We start from the raw sequence: 20730 nt of genomic DNA on the forward strand, positions 1-20730 counted from the left end.
TGGCTCCTAAACCTGGGATTTACAGAAGGTTAAAAATAGAATTGGTTCTAAAAAAAACTTTTAGGTGTCTTTATTAATATATAAAACATTAATGTATCTATATGTGGTAACTTACATGTATGTTAAGAGCAAAATTCAGCTGACAGTTAATTCCACAACTGTGAAATGGAAATTCCAGTCCCAAAAATACTTGTGCTATGTGTAAATAATACAAATAGCTGAATAACACTTACTTGCAGTGGCTATGCTGTGGTTAATAAGACTATCGATAGTTCTTAGTCTTATCACAATAATTTAGCTTAATTAGGATCAGAACCTAATTTGCAAAAAGTCATAAGGTTGTTTATTGCATTAGATAACATAAAATTGAAAGAAAAAGCCCTCTTTTATTACCATGATATAATATGTTCACCATTTTCCTGTTGATTCATGTATTACTGTTGATTTAATTACAAGGCCGTTTGCTCACTGGTGACCTAATTTTGGATGTCAATGGTGAAAACTTAATTGGAGTAACCAATGAAAGGTACGTTTGTGCTGATTACTAAGTCTTTATTGAGCTTGGAATGTTACACGGGGGTTTTTGGGACAGCATAAATTAAAAGAGCACAACTCCACTGAGGTCCTTGGAGTTCAACTGGCAATTAATTAATCCTACAACTCTAATTCAGCAAAACTACCGTGGAAAAGTGACAGGACTGAATATGCTTTTATAATGACAGAATAAGCTAGTTTCTTAATTATTTAGTTTATAGAATGTATGTGAAAATAGCACTAAAAGGTGTTATTTTTATAATTACCTGTAGGTTCAATACTGGTGAAGGTAAATGAGGCAGCTGACGAGTATCATTGCAATGGGACAGCAAAGGAGAAATTGTTCAGAACAATCTGTAGAACATGTTGGATGGTTTCTGAATCTGGATCACCAGAGATCATTGCAGTTTAGTGTTGGTGATGTAGGTTTAAAATGGAAATTAAAATCACAGTATATATTGCTGAGGGAAATTCTGAGCAATGAAGCATATCTGGGCAGTAGTTTTTCTCTGGTGTAGGCTGTTAATCCTGAGGGAGGTCCAGGAAGGCAGTAGGATGGGCCAAGGAGAGATGGGGACAAAAGGGAAGGGAAAGGGAGGGCAGTCCCAGACTCACCACAGTCTGCCTTTTGCTCAGTTCTCCAATGCTTAATTTGGGTTATGTAGTCAAAATTATTAACTACATTAAAAATTTGTTTGTTTTCCTGCACTTTTAGCGTTACTCACCACATACTCCTTGACAGCACCCTGGTATATTTATTTGGTTGCTTTTCCCCCCTTCTAGGGCTGTTGACATCTTGCGAACAGCATCAGCCTCCAATCACATATCTCTGCTAGTTGCTAGAGATGAAGAAGCAAAGTAAGAGAAAAACAAAGTATTGTTTTAAGCTCAGAACTAATAAAAAACCAATGCTACACCTAAGGTCGGGTGGGCGGGCGGGCTTGCATGTATTTTTCTTTCACATCAGTTTTAATCACAAAATTGTACCACATGTCACATTTTTCGGTGTGGTATTTGATGCCAGTTCATTCTGAGACTATCTGCGTCAATTAAAGTAGCAAGCTCCGGCCAATTTCAGTTTAATGAAGAGGATTGAAACGTTATGTTACCAGCTAATGCTATTAAAAACTATTTGCTGCAATAATTTTGTAAATACTTCTCACATTTTAAAATAATTAAAAATGAGGCATATGTTAGACCAACAGTACCACAGAACTGTGTGATTTAAGCTGGTTTGCCTTCTGAAAAAAAAGGCAGATTTAATCATTGTTTCCCCTCAGAAGTTTGCTTTTCAATCTTTAATGAGCTTTGAGTTAGTTTGGATAAGTAGGTTAAACTGTTCACTGCAGCAGTTGTCCAAAATACATCCGTTGTAAGGACATTTATGTTAAATATTGCTTTAACCCTGCTGTCTAAAGTTAAGCGTCTAAGCCAATATTGGCAGAGAATCATCGGAAGTGCTGTGATCCAGGTCTGTGTCTCCTTTTGACTTAAATCTCTGGAGGAAATGGCTGTTGCGTAACTATATTTGATAACCATTGCAAGAGTATCTGCTGTTATTTGCATTTCCTGGGATGTTCCGCTTGCAGAGTAATCTCTCCAGAAAGGAATCTTCTCTAAATTCCTTTAGCCTTTTGTCCAGTTTAAGGTTCCTTTTTCTGCTCCTTTATTTTTTGTATTTGACGGGTATTTAAATCACTCTGTATCCTCTGATCTCGCCTTTTTTTTCAGACTGCCTAGATATATGTGAGGTCCACTCTTAATCTGCTCTTATCTAAAGCGTACCGACCTAGTTCCTCTAAACTCCTTGAATAATTAAAACCCATCAGTCCTTTTACTGTTCTGGTGGGATGCCCAATGGCCTGTGCAGAACTTGCCACTACACACAGTCAGAGAGCTGCGAGTTAATTTCTTGTGACTGTACATTCCTGTGCTAAAAGATTGTTTGATTTACACTCAGAACTGTGTGTGTGTGTGTTCCCTGGGTCTGGCATTAGTTCAATAAATTCTGTCAGTTTTTAAAAAATAATGCATCCAGCAGATTTCAACAATCCTCTGCAGTCACTGGAATTCCTTGGGAATTACATTCCCTGCAATCAGATAATTTATGTTCTCTCTAATTCTGTAATATTAATTTGCTGGTGTTTCTGGCTTACATCATTCAGGATTATTTATATTTTTTTAATCTGTTATCACTGAGGTAATCATAGCTCAGATTATCAACTTTTTTATATATAAATTAGGCTACATTCAATATTAGATTAATCAAGAGTTTTTGTCTTCTCTTTAATGCATGTAATACAAGGTGTATGTTTTTGCTGCTTTTTTGCCAGTTTGTTACAATATGATTGCTTTCTGCAAGAGCTTCTGCTTCTTTTTTTAATTATTATTTTTTCAACAGTGCGCCTCACTGTTGCCCTTTATTTTGTCTATTCAGGCTTTTTAAAAAAAGATATTCTAATGAAAAAGATAAGCAAAGCCCAAGCACATACAATATTTAGTATATGATGGTATTTACCTCAGATGAAATAGACTGCAAGTTTCTGAGAAAGCTAAACAGAAGTTAAGAATTTGCCTCTGTTGTACTCATTCTTGAATAATTAATATTTTTTTATCCTCTTTTGAGGTGCCACAATTTTGTTTGCCAGTCTCTTCTGGGTTCTTGTTCAGTATAGTTGAACTAAAAGCATTCTTTAAAAATATGAGTATGCTATAGCTATACTATCTGATTCCTTCTAATATAAATAACTTGTTCTGGACCGAAGTAATGCCACTGTTGTTACTATCTGTAGTTGACTTGCATTACAAGATTTTAAAGTTTTGAAATCCAGGGTGAAGAGAGGTAATAACTGAGCTTTCCTACCAATAATCCATTTCATTCGTACTCCATTGCTATTCCATCCTTATTCTTCTATAGTATATTATCTTTTTTTTTTGCCTCTTCCGAGTGTTTGCCAGGGCTTTCCTCTTTCACTTGAGGTTGAGCTTCCTTCTCCAAGGAGGGGTAAGGGTTCAGTAGGAACAGCAGCAGGTTTCAAAGGATGCACTTAAACTAATGCCAAATCCTGACAAAGAGGATAATTTTATTGCCGCAGGAAAGAATTTCTTGACCTGATGGATAAGTATGGCTCTCACAGCGACACCAACTCTGCAAGTTCTCCAACACAACTCTCAGTCGGTGAGATTGCTTCCTAGCCGGACGTAATCCTGGAGGGCAGTAGCTGTACTGCGGTGGAGTAGAAGCTTGCGCTTAAAACTCCTTTCCTTTGGGGGGGTGGGTATATTGGAGGAAGTGACTGAAAATCAGGCAAAACACACCTTTACTGAGACTTTAATATTAATTTGTAGTCTAAACATGTAACTTGAGGGGTTTGTGTGTCAGCTTCTCCAACGCTTAAAGTAAATATGCTACCACCTACTTTCAGCAATTATAATTAATGAATAATGTGAAAAGTATTTGGTATTTGTAGGTTAAATGTACCATAAGATTTCAAAGTACCGGTAAATTTTGAGCTAGAATACCATAAATTCTAATCCTCGTGGAATCGTTGGCTAATAAGGATGTCTTCAGATAACATGAGCCGTTATTCAGTTGAGATTATTTCTGCACCCGGTTTGGAAAACAAAAATCATCACTTGCTATGTTTTAAAGAATTATTCCTGGAACCCTGGGTGCCTCGCAGCGCTTAGCTGTGTACACTTCAGCTTTCCTTTGGCTATTTGATCGCTTATAGTTTGTCTGTTTTCTAACATGAAAATAGTCCCACTGAACTTGCTTACATGAGATGAAACTTTGTGCTTTTCCCAAATGTGTGTTTTATTTCTTTTATTCATTGTTTCTTTTCTTTAAGCAAAATCTACAGGCAGCCCTCCTTCTGGCTCATCCTCAAGGTCACAGAGTCCTCAGTTGCATCTGAAGGATAATATTACGACCATCAGCAGAAATAATTCTGTTCCAGCACCGTCCCCAAAGCTTGCAAAGTAATTTCTGAAACTGACTGTAACTCTCTTGTGTGAGCTGTAGGAAATGGTGTATTTGGCTGCGCAGGAAGATTTTGGGTTGAGCACCAAGTGTTCAACCTTTTCTGGTTTTTTTGTTTTGTTTTGTTTTTTAATCCTGTAAGTTATAATGCCATTGACATTGCAAACTTTTAGTTTAAATAAATAAATGAGAAAAATACCTTATTAATTGTTTACATGGTAGGAGTAGATGAATCAAATTGACTTTTGATCTTAGTCTCTCCAACTTTATTAATGTTTCTGGTTTATGTGTACCTAGATACTCCCATAGGCCTTGAATATATATATATTAGAGAGGAGCTTTTATTCTTGTAAAATAATGTATTTGTTCTTTCTGTAATTGCCGGAAGTAACAACTGAAGTTGCTGATTTTGTAGTAAGTAGGCAGTGTAATGTTTGAACATTGAGATTAAAAGTCCACTATTTCTATTTGTTGCTCTAATACATATTTGTGAAATCAGTAAGATAAAGTTACTATATCACGTCAGCCTTTATTGAGTGTCTGGTTCTGTGAAGTAATTATGCTTTTATTTTTATCTTTCTCTTTGTAGGGACAGTGCATTTCAGATTATCTCTGTTTGCAAAGGAACAAGCCTAGGTTTGAATATTATAGGAGGAATTAATAGAAATGAAGGGCCTTTGGTGTATATCCAGGATATTATCCCTGGTGGTGACTGTCATAAGGTAAAGACCTTTTTTCCCTCCCTCCCTCCCCCTTCAGTCCACCTGTATTTTTGCTGTCATTTAGTATCTACTTCAGTATTTCACATATACGGTTAGATACAAATTTTGGTTGTGTTTCTGAGTGCTTTCTCTTTAAACAGAATTCTCACTGCACCATGGCATGGTTACATGGTAATGAAAACTATTCCTGAGTTTATCTGCGGTAAATAAGGGTTTATTCCCCAGTTTACCTGTCAGAAAGTATCGTCTTTATGAGGTTGCGTGATGCAAGGTAAATCAGCACGAATGGGCAGAGCTACAGATTGCATCTCTCTGGTTTTTTGTGTTTGTTTTTTTTTCTTGGACATTCAGAAATCATTTTTCCCTTGGACTTAATTTAGATGGATCCTTGCAGTTGGAAAGCATTGCATAGGCAAATTAGAATAAAAAATACTCTGATAGTGCAGACCAGTAAAATGTATGAATCAGTACTGATTACTGTTTTCATTTATGACAAATGCAATATTTAAATCGGGAGGCTTTGTCAGTTTTAAAAAGTAAATAACAGAGCTGTCTGGTTCAGGTACACAAGGCTGTTTATCCTAGTGTCTCCTTTTGCATCCTGAGTTATTATGGTTATTTTGATGTGTAGATAACCAGGCTTTGCCTCTTGCCAAGCAAGAAGGTACGAGGTAATTTCAGAAGCAATGAGTTTTGCTCCAAAACAGTCTATAACTATTTGTGACTGAATTTTTGTAAACTAAGAGTAATCCCAAAAGGCTAAGGTGGAAGGAAGAAAACACAGTGCTTCTCCAGGACTAATTTTAGTAGCTAAATGGTAATGATTCGTCTTTTGTTTTCTCCTGTTGTGGCTTCTGAAACATTTTTCTCATTGTAAACTTACAATTTAAAGTGTATCATACATAACTGATCAGTTGAGACTGAGACATTAATTTGCAGTAGGTTCTAGTATTAGCAAAATTAGAGGTAAGTTCCCAGTCTTGGTTGTCCTGTTTGAGAAACCTAAGTAGCAAGCATATTTTGCATCTCTGCCACATGAGGGCAGCATTGAAATGGATATCTTTTAATAGGCTGGATGCAGGCGAAATAAATGACCTACGACTTTTTTCTTTAATCAAAACACCAAGTGACAAAAAAGCGTAGTAAAATCTTATCATAGGTTTGAAATAACACAGCTAAAATTATGGTATGTGGGTATTAAATATGTAAAATTACACTGGTCTTGAAAAGGTATTTAACTTATTTCCTAGGTATCTTCTTCTGTACATTTTGTATCACATGATCAGATTGATCCTGTGATTGATTTCTTAAGAGCTGAAGAACACAGGCATGTTATGTGTAATTTAACATGTATTAGATTAGACAAATGTCATCACTAACTCTGTAGCCATAGGAGAATTACGTGACTTTCCAGGTAAATTATTGAGGCCTCTTTCAACATGTGCGTAAAGAAAGCTTTATCTTAGCTAGAAATCTAGCCTAGCACGCTTAAAGTCTTGTCTTACAGTCTCTGAGACAGAAACATGATATGTTCCTCTGTTGGTAGAAAGTTTGCAATGAATTCAACAGAAGCACAAAGCGGCCAATATTATTGCTATGCTGGTATTGACTGGTGAACCCCTAATAGACTGGTCTGATTTTCTCATTAAGATTAATATGGCCAATAAGTGCCTGAACAGTCCCATTTATAGCCAAGAAGGTTTGGTTTTGAAATATAAATTTATCCAGCTCCCAGCTGAATTAATTAGTAAAGAAGCTCCTTGTAGTCTGACGGGTTGATACTCCTTGCTGGAAAAATTGCTTTCTGTACTTTGTTTGGGGTTTTTTTAACAAAAATATGCATCTGGGTCCAAATTTCTTCTCCACACAGTATCTAGATCAGTTCTGTCTGACGAAGCTTTTGTAACGACTGCTGTCATGGTGATGAAATGATTGTTTGATCCGCTGTTTATTTCTGGAAGATTGTCAGGAAAAATGTATAGTCATTCTTGATATTTCTTGTCTTAACCGATCCAGAGGAATATGTTGAAGTGCTGTTATTTTACAGCTCTTTCTGTAGTCTTAGCAATTAATGTAAAACGTGTGGGTTTGGTTTTTTGTTTGTTACTTTAGGATGGACGATTGAAGCCTGGAGATCAACTTGTATCCATAAACAAAGAGTCAATGATTGGTGTCTCCTATGAAGAGGCAGAAAGTATAATCAACAGACCAAAGATGAGGTATCTGTTACTGTCAAACTGAGGGTTTATTATACTATATTTATGATCAGATTGTGAAATGTCTTGTCCTGTGCACTTAGAGGAAATGCAAGGGATATTCATTGTGTTGAAATATTCAACTGCAATATTATTTTGTAGAAAAAGACTCAAATACACCTTTAGGCCTGTAAAATTATGATGCTGTCATTGCTTTCAATAGAAAAGAAAAACAAAACCCAAACCCACAGTATTTGCCTTTTTTAATGATGGGGAATAGAACATCCTTTTAGAAAAATAAATAAATGAAATCACACACGGTGTTTGGGAAAATGTAATTTCTGCGAGGGTAGTGTGTAATCTTGTGAACAGTGTAGCATACAGTATGTTGAATCTTTCTTAATTTTAATTTTAGGTTTGAAAGTTTTTGGGAGATAGCTTTTATTAGACAAAAAAAAATTCCCAGTTATTTAGAGAATCTGCAACGTCCTTCCAGCCTCTTAACGTCGTCTGTAGCATATGGAGAGCAAGAGGCTGCAGTACTTAGTCCTGCTGCATCTCCTAATGGGAAGCTTGTTTCGATGTTCACTCCAAATGCTGTGAGTATACTTATTCCTCCTTTTAGTATAAAGTGAGGGAATGGTTGGTTTTTTCTAATTTTATTGGAACTTCAGAATAGGGTTATTTTAATTCAGTTCCCATTCTAGTAAGAAAATGACTCTCTTTCTCCTGCACAATATGAATTCTTTGGAACATCAGGACTTTTCCAGAAGACGTCTTGTGTAACAGTAGAGTAAACCACACTGATGAGAGGAATAAGAGTTAGTTGACTTGTGATAAGGAAACAAATCAAATAAAATAGCATTAACTGTGTTCTTAGACAGAAAGTTCTCCTTACTGCTTCTCTGGGGAGTAAAATTTCAGAAGCAGATACATGGAGTTACATATTTCAGAGATGAAGTACTCCCTGATTACTACGTATGTGTGAGCACAGTGCAGTCTCACAAGTTACACTTCCTCCACAATGACGGGATTTTTGCTCTTCAGAGTCCTAGAAGAATGTGGGCTTTCCCCTTTCCTTCAGCTAAGCAACAATTGTTTTAATTCATACAGCTTGCCGTTAGTGTAAAGTAACGTTGCCCATAAGAAAGGTTTTTAATCTACTCTATTATTTCAGTTTTTCAAAGAATATTTTCACTTGATCACATTTTAAAAACTAAATAAAATGTGTCTTGGAACAAGGAAGAATAAAACCTTCCATGTCAAACACAAAGTTGAAACAGGTGATTCTCAATTGTTCTTACATTTGTACTTAAAATTCTTGCCCCTTTTTCTTTCCTATTAGAGATACAAACATCGAGGCAGGTTGCCTAGAGCGGCTGCGCTGTCTTCATCTGTGAAGATACTCAAAACCTAACTAATGTTTTGATAAGGCCCTGATCAGAGTTTTTTTTAACAGCATTCCTTCTTACTGCCACCACCACCCATGCCTTCCTTTTTCTCCTAGGGTAGTTTCAATCTATCCAGCCCTACTTCTCCCCCTGGTCTTCCCTCCCCTCCCTCCCTCTCACATTGATGTGTGTTTCTAGTTTGGCTTGTGGTCTGCTTTGGAAGTGGAATTTTGTGACTTTTGATTTTCTTTCACAGATGGAAACCGGCGTCAGGATGGGAGAGCAATCTCCAATTACTTCTCTAGACAGCAGTCCTACTGATGTGTCTGCCACTGGTAAGTGCTGATTTAATTCTCTGCCACCCTTTTTTTCTTCAATAATGTCATACAGAAAATAGTACATAATGAGACTTGATAGTCTTTAAAAAAAAGGAATGTTGCACTATTTTTGCAGTACTAAATAAAGGACTGAGATCAAGGGACTGTTTAGTAGCTTCTGTCAAATATAACTTACATTGTCTTTAACAAACTGCTGAAACCAAACAAAAATGAGCGATCACAACATTTGCTATACAGCAGTAATGATAATAGACTTGGTAGAAACCAGATAATGAAGGCTTAGATATAGATCAAGATTAGGTTGCCATAGAAACTGTGCGTTCTTGGTTTGATGAAATTATGTGGATGTATACCGCTTGCACTTTTTTTTTTTAAATCAGGGCAGCATATTGGAAGGATAGAAATAACACGCAGACCTCTTCAACAGTTTTTTAGTTAACAACGAATAGAATGTATATGTGTATATTTAATTTTGAGGGTCGTGACATTCAAAGGCAATAGTCACTTTGATCATATCTTTAAATATATATTTTGAAAACAACTGGTCAGAACCAAATCTGAACTGAACAATTGTAACTCCTTTGGGAAACAAATATGTGTTGCATTTACACTGTTTGTAAGTACAGTAGTCAGACATAATCGTGAGTCTCTGTTGACCCAGTAATATAAGTGACTGTACTGTATTTCTCTATGAAGACCTGGACCGTACTCTTTCTCTTCAGGCAGTAGTAAGCAAGCATAACCTGTGCTTCTCAACTTGATTTCTAACTACTGAGAAGAGGAAGGACAAACATACAGGACCCGATTCACTCTAGATATCACTCCACTAATGTTATTTAAATTGTACCCGTGTTTATTATGGCCCATATTAGATATCCTAATTTTAAATGAAAAGGTCTTCATATTGCAAATCTGACCAGTTGGCTCCCTTCCTTGAAGGGTGAGCTGAGTGAATGTGAACTTCTGAAACTGGAAGGAAAGGTTGGTTGTAGTATTGAATACACCTGGAGTTCCATGATCACACAGTTTTTTTCATATTGATCATGAGAAACACCACAACTAAATCAGAGGAACAAGACAAAAGGCTATTTTTGAATATATTCAGAGTGTAAGACTCTTGGTTAATAGAATGCGATACACAGGAACTTCATTGTTGCTTAAGGAGACCAAGAAGGCCACAGTTTCTTAACATATCTGAATAACGTAGCTAGTAGAGTGGGAAGCAGAAGTACTTGTGGCTCCAGTTTGTACTGTTCCTTGTCATTTTTCATTTTAGTCTTATTTAATAGCACATCCTTAGTCAAAGCTGCCGCTTGCCTCATGCTGCCCTTTCTCAAGGATAACATTTCAAAATAACCTTGAAAAATTGAAGTAGCTTCTAGATTATTTTTTCTAATGCTGTAAGAAAAATCAGCATAATTTTGAGAAATTCTTGCACAAACTCCTCATACACAAGGCTGCTTCATTCTGAGTTGAAAGGGAGTGTGCCAATTCAGCTGAGGTTCTAGCCCACTATCTTCAGAATTTAATATAGCATGTGAGAGGTGTTAGTGTCAGAGATTTTCAAGATGTTTTGGTTTATGCTTTTGGCATATAAAAGAGAATGTAAATTACTTTGAGCTTGGTAACAGATATGCTGTGAAACTTAAAAAAAAAAAAAAAATTCTATGCGATTCCTTCTGTTCCTTTGGGGAGAATCTCAAACTGCAAGATCCTTTAGTTTTCAAATGCTGGCTTTGGTTTCAGTACCCCTCTAGTCCTTTAAAGAAGTAATGAATTAAGATCTAAATTATCTGTATAAACAATGAATGCAAACAAGTATTCCATGTTCTTTTGCATAAAACAAGTCAATGAATTTGTTCTATTTACATACGCCTAAAATCCAGAGAGACTGATAGCGAGCTGCTCCTTTTGCCCGCTGTCTGTGATCAAAGTCTTCCAAAGGTTGCAGCTTCTTGTGTTGTATCCGCAGGTGTGTCTGAGACACGACAAAACTGTGACGGCGGTTCTCGAGTAAGCGCGCACACCAAAAAAGAAAGAAAAGCAATTATTCTGAAGTCTTGCATATGGACTGCTTAGTCCTGCTAGCTTCTTTTCCTTTCCTCAGCTTAATCATTTGTGTATGTTGGAAGTAAAATAGAGGCATCATAAGTTATTAATGCGTCTAGCTAAGATTATGCAAACTTGTGTTTCTGAGTGTAAGAACTGGGGAGGAGGGGATGATGGCTTAATGGATGGTAGTTCTGGGAAGAGAGTTCCTCCCCAGGAAAAAGTACTGAGGAGCCTGCTGGAATTCAGTCTAAGCTGTCTCCACACTGACCTTACTTGGCAGCAGGTCATTCCCCCTCTTTCCACAGTGTGTTCTAGATCACTAGATACGCTTTTGGGAACTGTTAATTATGCTGAGGGTGTGTCTTGAAGGTCTGTCTTCTTGGAATTCACAAGTGTGTTTCCCCTTCTGTTTCCAGAGTAACTGCATCTCTGAGAGAAGAGAAAATACCAGAAGCATAAGCCATATGCTTGATGGGTTGCTCAAAGTTATTCCTGGTTGCTTTCTGCTAATTTGCTACTTGTCACTCTTTGATGTGAAAAAAATAGTTTAAGTGATTGATGCCCATAATTTTGTTTATTACAATTATGTCCTTAAAAAAAGTCAGTCTAAATATTAACATTTATTTGTGGCAAGTGGGTATTTAGCTGGCATCCGGTTGATGAGCAGAGCTTCAGAACAAATTTTTCAAAGCAATAGTTACAACTGTATCGTTACTTAATTTCAATTTTTTTCTTAGTTGTTGCCCCCAGCCAGAGTGATGATTATGATCTGCAAGGGAGGAACTCTACTATTCGTCTCAAAGCAGAAAAGCTGGAGAGGGTAAATACTTACAATCTTTTGAGTTTTCCTTTCTCCTCCTTCATGATGCATGTAAAACATCTGGAGTATATTTCTAGGTTGACAAACTATAAGCTATAAATTATACACCAAGTTTTCTATTTGGATAGTTCTTTCAGGTTGCAGGCCAATATTTCATTTTATATTTTGGGCAAATTACTGTTTTTGTTAATCTAATTACTGATTAACTCTTCTGGGAATCTGAACAGCCCTCAGGATTTTTAAGGCAGTTATTAAGGACAAAGGGTTTTGCTTATTACACTCATCTGTATTCAAGGTTAAATAATATCTGAACATCTCTCAATTAGAAGGAAAAGACACAGAGCGTCTCTGGAATAAAAGTGTTGTCAGTGAGAGTGTACTATAATACAAAGGCTCTTTGAAGTATAGCTCTCTAATTACTCCCCCATGTCCCTGCAGTCATTATCCCCAGTCCTTTCTTTCTCCCTCCTCCCCACCCCCCCCCCGCCCCAAAATAAGTTTTCTCCTTCCAGGCATTGAATTATCTTGGGATTCAGCCCACAGATGAACAGCAGCAACCCCTAAGGCAGCAACCTCAGAAAGATTCTAAAGGAACAGTGTCTTTTGGAGGTAATAATTTGTTAATTACCATGGAAAATAAGGAAATGTAGGAACACAGAAATGATAGATAATAATCATTAATATATTTTTTTGTCAGTATTGGGTTGCTTTTGCAAATAAAATGATACTTTGAGGCAAGGACCTTATTCTACTGTATAAAAATAAGCTTGGAATTCTGAAACTAAGCAATTGGAGAGCAAAACACAAATTTATCTAATTAAGAACAGCCTTGAGAAAGTTTTGATCTTGTGCTTGCAAATTCTTAAATTTTTGCCTTGACAATAGAGTACTGTAATTGTTCCAAAAATTACTTGGGAGAGTACTGATGGCTAAAGAGACTTCTTGAAGCAACCAAACTGGTGGATTATTTAACTTGTTTAGTTTGTGAGAAGCAAGAACATGTCAACTATTGCATATAGAAAGAGATTTGTATGGAGACCATCATAATTCTTCTTCTAGCTAAACCTAATTCTGATGGGGATGAGTTGCTTATGGCAACTTTGGGTGGTGACACTCACAATTTAAGAATATTTCTCATAAACTGAGAGACATATGATAGCTCTAATGCTAAAACTGATGGAAATTTCACTTTCCTTAGAGCTTATGAAAAACAGCATCCAACGCTAGTATATGAAAAGTAATTTCTTTTACTTAACCATCCAACTAGACACTGGATTTTTCAAGTACCTTATCAAGAAAGATACTGGATTTTCCATCAGATTTGGTGTGGTGTGAACAGACTGACCTTTATATTTCCACTTTTCTGTCACACTGTAGCAGAATTTTTCTTTAGACATTCGAAATGCATGGGTGATCCAAAGCATCTTGGTTGAGAATTCTGTAGTGTTTGTATTTAAAACTTCCAACTTGGTCAACATTAGTTTTAACCAGGTCTCTAACGTGGGTTTAAAGGACCTGCAAAGGAAAATGAGCTGTGAGCCAGCACGGAATTTTTCCTTTTTCTTGCAAAGACACTGTGTCTGCTCTAGCAAGGTCAATCCGTTGGGAAGTGCAGCTGTATAACAGGTGTGCAGGTTTCTGTTTCACAGGGCTCTGGCAAATGCAGAGCATCTCTAACCAGGTACTTTGAAGGTGAACTTCACACCACCTTTTGTTTCCTTTCCTCCTTTGCAACTTGACTGAGGGATATTTCATCCCAAGACCAGTTTTTAACACTTTTATTCTTCTTCTTACCAATTTTAAGAAATGCTTGTGTTCAGAGAGACGTGTCTGACTTGCATATTTTCCTTCAGAAAGCTTATGGAGGGCAGATGCTGCATTTATAACAGCGTAGCCATGTGTTGCGAGAGCAGTAGTTGTGTTGCATCTAGTGATACTGCTACTAAACGGAACTTGTGGGCTACAGCAACAAAATCCAAACTGTTTTTTAGATTTCGTTGAAGTTTCGAGGAATCTGTTCTCTATGCAATTGAATGCAACAGACGATGGCCGAAAACCTGTAACATTTGGGGTCAGTGAAGTGGCCAGCTTAATGGATTCACAGGTAAAGTATGTGCCTGTACAGTGTTTAACTGTTGGGAGGAGATTACTGGAGAGCTTATTATATGTAAGATTACTCCAAATCTTGGGCAGATGTTTAGAACGGCGCCATATCATGGTGTTCTTTAAGGTAACCTAGTTTCTGTGAAGCTTTTTAAAGCAACCTACTTTGCAGAAAGCAATTTACATACTTATGTGGTGATTTGTTATAAGTATGGACAACAGTGATTTATTGTGGCTTCTTAATGGTATACATATTGCTGCTACCTGTGTGAGTGATAAACAGTGATTTGAACTACTGCTATAGTGAAAACCACTTTATTCTAGAGGTGAGAAAGAACATTTGCAGCATAGGAATACTAAAATAAAATTATGTATTATTTAAAATATTGAAGAAAATGAGCTATTAGTGTTGTATTCTTGTTACTTTTAAAAATATTTGTAGTAATCCTTTTTAATAGGAAGAATAGTTCCTTTGGAAGGTAAGTTGGTCAGAACGCTCTTAAACATTTTTAGGATTTTCAGACCTTTAAACTATTTTAAAATTAAGATTATCCTCTCATTTTCTTTTAAGAAATTTTTCATTCTTTCAAGATAAGATGTTAAAGATTATGGCAGATACAGTTAGCAATACATTCTAACCTTACATATTTAAATATGCACAGTTTGTAACCTGTGATTCTTTGGAGGATGACATGGAAAGACTTAAGAAAGAAAGAAATGAAGCTTTAAAAGAGATAAGTAAATTGAAGGTAATACTTTATTTTTATTTTCTTTGAATTATTCAAGAGACTAATTTCTTTTGGAGTGTATGTAGTAATTTACCATTTTTCTTTTGAATTTTATGTGCAATTTTTGATGAATAAATAAAAAGGCAGAGCAAACAGTCCTAATTATGTCTGAAGATTGGATGCTTCCAATTTATTTCTGGCGATAGTGAATTGTATTTGTTATATTGAAAACTAACGCTTTTTTTAAAATCTGATTCACAGAGAAATGAGACTAAGCAGACATTTTACAAAAGTGAATTTGGAGAAGTAACTGATTTGCATAGCAATCTTATTTAGAAACGTGTGATCCTGGTAACTGCCGTGTCTGAGCATATGCTAATACTTTAGAAAGAAGTCAGAACTGGAGGATAAATTAATCTGTTTTCAAAATTAATACGTACTTTCACAGACATTACAAAATACATAAGACCTAAAGCAACAAATATATTTATTATTTCTTAATACCCTGGGTTACAACCGTGGTGCCGTGCTCCGGAATTTCTTTCCTGACAACCCAACAGATAAAAAATTCTGGTTCTGTATTCAGTGTACCTGAAAATTGCTCCCAAGGTACAGGCAATTCTACAAATTGCCTCCTAGTCCAAAAAAATTCTTTCTTGCTAGCAGTTACAAAAACAGTGGGTTGACATGCCCGAAGAGCTGTTCTCCATTCTGTGCACAAAGATTCTTCTTCTGAAAACTTTGTATTGAAATGCAAGAACCCGATTTACATTGAAGCAGTGAATGCTTTTATCATGAGTCCCTAAATTACTGATGTCAAAAACTGGCACTGATCAGTCTATAATTGCCTCATTTCTTACACTCTTTCCTTAACAATCTGCAGTCAGATATTTGATACTGAGTGAGGAAATACCCTTGGTCTGACTCAGGATGAGAATCTTCATGCTTTTATAGCACTTTTTTCTTAAAAAAAAACTTCAGTAGAACTGTTAACCTTCAGAAAGTGGTGTACCTTCAGGCTCTGGTGTAAGTAAGCGAGTGAAAGAATGGTCAAACATACGATGTTGAAAATACTTGATGTGAATATTAGGTTTTACAGCAATTTGTTAAAGCCACAAAAATGTCTTCATTCCGCTCATTTGTTAGGTGTCAGGGTAACAAGGGACTTACAGCACAGAAACATTCAGTAAATAATCCTCAGATGCTCAAGAAACTTAAACAGTATCAATGACCTCTCTGAAAATCCAGCTTTTAGAGGTTAAAATTTGCTTTTATCACAGGTTTTATAAAAGCTGTTGATTATTTATTATTTCCACCAGAACTTTTTAAATATCTGTGTTCCTGATTATATGTGATGGTCTAGAAACTTAGTAGTTGTACAGAAGGCAGTAAGTACATTGATAGAAATTAAGTATTGCTACCAGTAGTTTTGAGCGAGCTAATTGGGTTTTAGGAATCAAAACTCTTTCAGACCTAATTATTATTTCTTCCTTTTTTTTTTTTAACAGGAAAAATTGTCTGAATCTGTGAATTTACAGAAACAGTTAACAGAGGAGCTAGAAATAGTCAAGCAAGTATGTTGAAGGTTCTTAAAAATATAATTACTCTCATTTTTGGTTTTTACTGTTTTTTGTGGAAGGGAGTACTTCTTTCTCCCTTGATGCTGGTATAGACTATACTTTCACACTGATTTCAGTGCAGAGTGGTTCTTTTGTTACTACACAGCTTTTGATTAGAATTGGAGAATATTGATCCTTAAGTTTCTAGAGCAATAACAGTTCTCTGCTGTTGAATTCAGGTAGGAATCGTAAGGCAAGCTGGATCAGATGAATTGGATAATAATGTAGTGGTACCTTTCTGGTCTGAAGTGTTCTTGAAGTGATTTTGCTGTTCTAAGGCAACAGTGTGCCTAATCTGCAGTCCTAACGTTAGCTACTTTATATGTCAACCAAAGCTTTAGGAATGAAAAAATAGATGTACTTGTCAATTCTACCTGATATTTACCAGGAAAAAAAAGGTAGTGAGGAATGTCTTGTTTCTGTCTCCATATCTCTCTGTAACTATGAGAGAAAAAAATCAGAGTTTCTATGAAACTTAGCCTTCTTGTCTCTCCTAAAGAAAATTTCCAATTACCTGTAAGTCTCATGTCATGTATAGCTTGGATTCAAAACCAAGTAACTTTGCTGTTTCCTGCTTGTACTGACCATCACCCTGTCAGCCCCTGTTCCTACGAGCGGGCCACCTTTCTTCTCTCCTGCGCTGCTACACGTATTCCTTGTAGGCTTTTCATGGCTACCTGCTCCCCCAGATGCCGTGTACTAAAATGCGAGATACAGTTTAAAAATGTTTCTGTGTACTGTTATATTAAGATTAGTTTTTCTGGTTTTGCTCATATGCAAGGTTCAGCACCTTCATTATCACCTTTTATTCCGTGAATGAAAGAGAACTGCTTGAAAGCTTTTTCCATTAATATTGTGATGTTGCCATCTGTGCACTGGGGGACAGCAGGGAAATAAACTGGATTCTTTTTTGGATAAAATTTAACTGGAAGTATGTCACGGTAGCGCACCTCATGTGTCCATTTGCTACTGGGCATTCAGTCTCCTGCTCTAGACTAGAGCAGACGTTCAGTCTGTCAGTCTAGAGTAAAGCTAGTACAAAGTACGAACCCCAAAATGCAAACAGTATGGCCACCAGGTCCTCAGCATCGAGAGCTTCAGTTCATGTACCTGCTCTTACTGGGAAGGTAGGCTTGGCCGAAGATGGTTTCAGCTGGAGTTGTAAGTGGCCGCGATGCCCGTTCCCTACCGCACGAGGTCCTCGTACTTTTATTTTCTGTCAACGAAGGCTGTGTGATGGTGAAGGTCAGCTTTGCAGTACAAACCTCCAGGGGATAAATACTCTTGATTTCCTAGTAAACGTTTTAAGTGTCTGCTGTTGAAAAGGTTCCATACAGTGAAATAAAAGAGAAAAAATAAATTATATGTAATTACAGCACTGAGTGACCTATTTTAGGAGATACAAGCAGGCTTTTAATGGAAATTTTAGTTCTGTTTGTACTTGGTGCATTTTCAAGCATTTCATATATATTTCTGTAGTTCAGGACCAATGTTGATGCTGAGATTCGTGGTGAAAAGTTGTTTAAAAATAGGCTACTTACAGTACAGGTCGCCATTTAACTTACGGTGGTGCATTTCTGCTTGAGCTGAAGTTAGCAAAATGAGTTAATGAGTACGTTATTGAGCCCTAATGGCCTGATTAAAAGTAAACAAACAAACCGACTTAGGTATGTGTGTAAGGTCTTCTGAATTCAATTCAAACATTTTTTTTTTTTTTTTTCAATCACTGCCTTCCTGAAAAAAACCAAGGTTTTAAATGAGGATATAGGCTGCTAGTCATATACTGGAGTTTCTTTTGTAGTATTTCTGTTGTTTGCTAATTGTGAATTGCAGAGATTACAGCTTAATTGGGGCCAGCATACAAATATTCTGGTTAAGGAACATGTTTTGTTAGTACCGATTCATTAAACAGTGCTTGAATCAGTAGCTAACAGGACAAGCAAACTCCTAAAATTATAAATATTGCTAAATTTGAAATGAGGTAGTGATGATTTTCTAGTATTGGTCTATGACAATGAAAATATATTGATTGATATCTATTTACTTTGAGATTGTGATGTAGCACTGTGTTTGGGTCTTCCTTGAAATCATATGGAAGGTGAGATTGGCACATTTGAGTACCCAAATCATGTCAGAACCATGAATGTGAAATCTGTGATGGTGTCTTTTATCTTCCTGGATGAGTCTGAGTGTATTCTGTGCTGCCCGAAAGTCGTGGGTCATACCAACCTGCATGATCTCTTCTTCACTAGAACTTTTTTTATGCAGTTATTGTCAGCTGAAGCATCTCAGCTAAACACAGGAAATGCAAAAGGCCATAGAGATAAGATACTGTTTGTGGTATCCCATACTGCTGGACTTGTGTTTCACAGGGCTCAGATTTGCTCTTCTATGCTTATTTATTTCACCCTGCCTGGGAGAAGTAGTATTTGGTTTATTTTTTTTTCATTAGCTTTTTTATTTTAATATATAGTAAAGATACTCAGTTCTTGTAAAGGATGTTTTTGGCATACAATTTTTGTAAAATTAATGAATAAACATAACTGAATTGTAACTACAATTTTTCATGTGGTTTAAAAGAATACCTTTGTCCCAGCGTTTGTGGTGGCTGAATACTACTGGATAAAACCTTCTTCTGGCAGTTGAATTTGTCCAAGGAAAAAAATACACACTGGCTTTGAAAGAAACCTGTACCTTGAAACTGATTCTGTAAGGATTCCACTTCTCTCCTCCAGCCTGCAGTTTCTTACTTGTTGAGTGGCTTCATACCAGATTAAGACAAATGGTCCCATCAGGTATTTATATAGATGAAATGTTAGCAGCTGCAGATTCCAGTTCTGTTGGGTCTTCTTTTATACAAGCAGTTGAATGGGACAGGAGAAAATGTTGCTGAAGCATCCTGTAATCCATCTGTTCTTCAGTGGTGGGGGGCCCTTACCTGCATGAGTAAGAGAAGCCACCGTGTCGCCGCAGTGCCAGCTTCAGTGACTGTAGAATGGGGAAACCTGATGGTATCGTTGCCCTTTGTGCCTCCCTGCTCTAGCAAACAGCTGTGGTTTGTCAGAAAATTTTGCTAATTCAGTTGTAGTGTAGAAAATAGTTTCATTGTAATGTAAGAACCCATTGTTCCTTAATTATTCCTTTAGGTCTTTCACTGTTGAAATCTGGTGATACTTAGTCTGCTATTACAGGGAAATTAATATTCAACAATTGGGTTTCAGAAAAAAACAATGGAGGAGTAAAGACGATTCTGGATTATGAGAGATTAAACCTTTATCTCAAGGAGGTCTTATTTCAAAATGAAGACCTCCCTTATTATTATAGCAATTTTCCAATTACTTTTCTGATGTCAGTTTATTTAAGTAATTCCTATGTGTGCATTTTTAAGATGCCACCCTTTGTCGAGGCCGGTGTGTTCATTTATATTAGTCAAATCTAACATCGGAGCATCTTTTCACTTTTGTCTCCAAGAGTCTTTATCCCGCCTCCAGCCTATTACTGAAGGATAGATACCTTTGCTACTGAAGGCTACCAAATCTTCTTCTGTATCAGCAGGGCCCAGCTCTCCTTGCAGTTGAGTCACACTGTTTCTTACAGCGGCAAGAAAATGCCCTTTACAGAGGCAGTAATTTTGACCTCTACTTCTGTAGATTCATAACTTCTTAGAATCCCTTTTGTTCTCTGAAACATTTCTCGGAAAAAGAAGCGCTATGAGCAGCTTGCAGGAGGGGTGGGTTGTTCTGGTGGTCTTTCAGTGAGTGCTTTCAGTAACGGCCCCCTGCACGGCTTTCAGTGCTGTGCAGACAGCTGTAAACTGAGCTGAATAACAGAAAGACGTGCAGCAATAAGCTTTCGAAGAGTTTGTGTTTCCAGGTAGAGACGATCATGGTGTACAATAGGCTCATCTAATGCTTTGTGATTCCAAAAGAAAAGTCACTATAGTTGCTGTCAAATTAAAAGTTATTTAAATGTATCTCTTATCATTTGTGTTCCTATAACAGAAACCTCCAGACTATGTAACACCAATGTCATCCCTATTCACTAATGGTGCTGCCGTTTGCTACATGTGCAATTACTTCTTCCAATGCTTTATTTTCTAAGAGACCAGAATGTCCCTGGCAATCATCCAGATCGGTATTGTATTGCAAAACCATTGTGAATATGAAGATGATGATGTCCTATATATATGTCATCGGGATTAGTTTACTTATGGCAATATAAATATATATTGTTTGTTAAGAGTAAC

The 20730-nt window shown here is 36.7% G+C and overlaps 1 protein-coding gene across 11 annotated transcripts in view; it reads left to right on the forward strand.

The window, feature by feature from the left end:
• STXBP4 (syntaxin binding protein 4) overlaps nt 1–20730 on the forward strand; it is a 78614-nt gene that overhangs the window by 10977 nt on the left and 46907 nt on the right. For 10 of the 11 annotated variants that reach the window (XR_010375426.1, XM_064467027.1, XM_064467030.1 and 7 more), the window contains 13 exons: nt 457–526; nt 1318–1392; nt 3630–3712; nt 4386–4515; nt 5106–5238; nt 7351–7457; nt 7849–8032; nt 9081–9159; nt 11952–12034; nt 12547–12643; nt 14026–14138; nt 14800–14886; nt 16374–16439. Coding sequence is in view for 10 of the 11 variants with exons in the window: in XM_064467027.1 (XP_064323097.1) it covers nt 457–526; nt 1318–1392; nt 3630–3712; nt 4386–4515; nt 5106–5238; nt 7351–7457; nt 7849–8032; nt 9081–9159; nt 11952–12034; nt 12547–12643; nt 14026–14138; nt 14800–14886; nt 16374–16439 (1307 nt within the window). In the remaining variant the exon portion in view is untranslated. The remainder of the gene's footprint in view (nt 1–456; nt 527–1317; nt 1393–3629; nt 3713–4385; nt 4516–5105; nt 5239–7350; nt 7458–7848; nt 8033–9080; nt 9160–11951; nt 12035–12546; nt 12644–14025; nt 14139–14799; nt 14887–16373; nt 16440–20730) is intronic. The other variant, XM_064467028.1, reaches the window with a different exon arrangement.

This window comes from Phalacrocorax carbo, chromosome 16 (assembly GCF_963921805.1).
Source record: "Phalacrocorax carbo chromosome 16, bPhaCar2.1, whole genome shotgun sequence".
In the NCBI taxonomy this organism is placed as follows: Eukaryota; Metazoa; Chordata; class Aves; order Suliformes; family Phalacrocoracidae; genus Phalacrocorax; species Phalacrocorax carbo.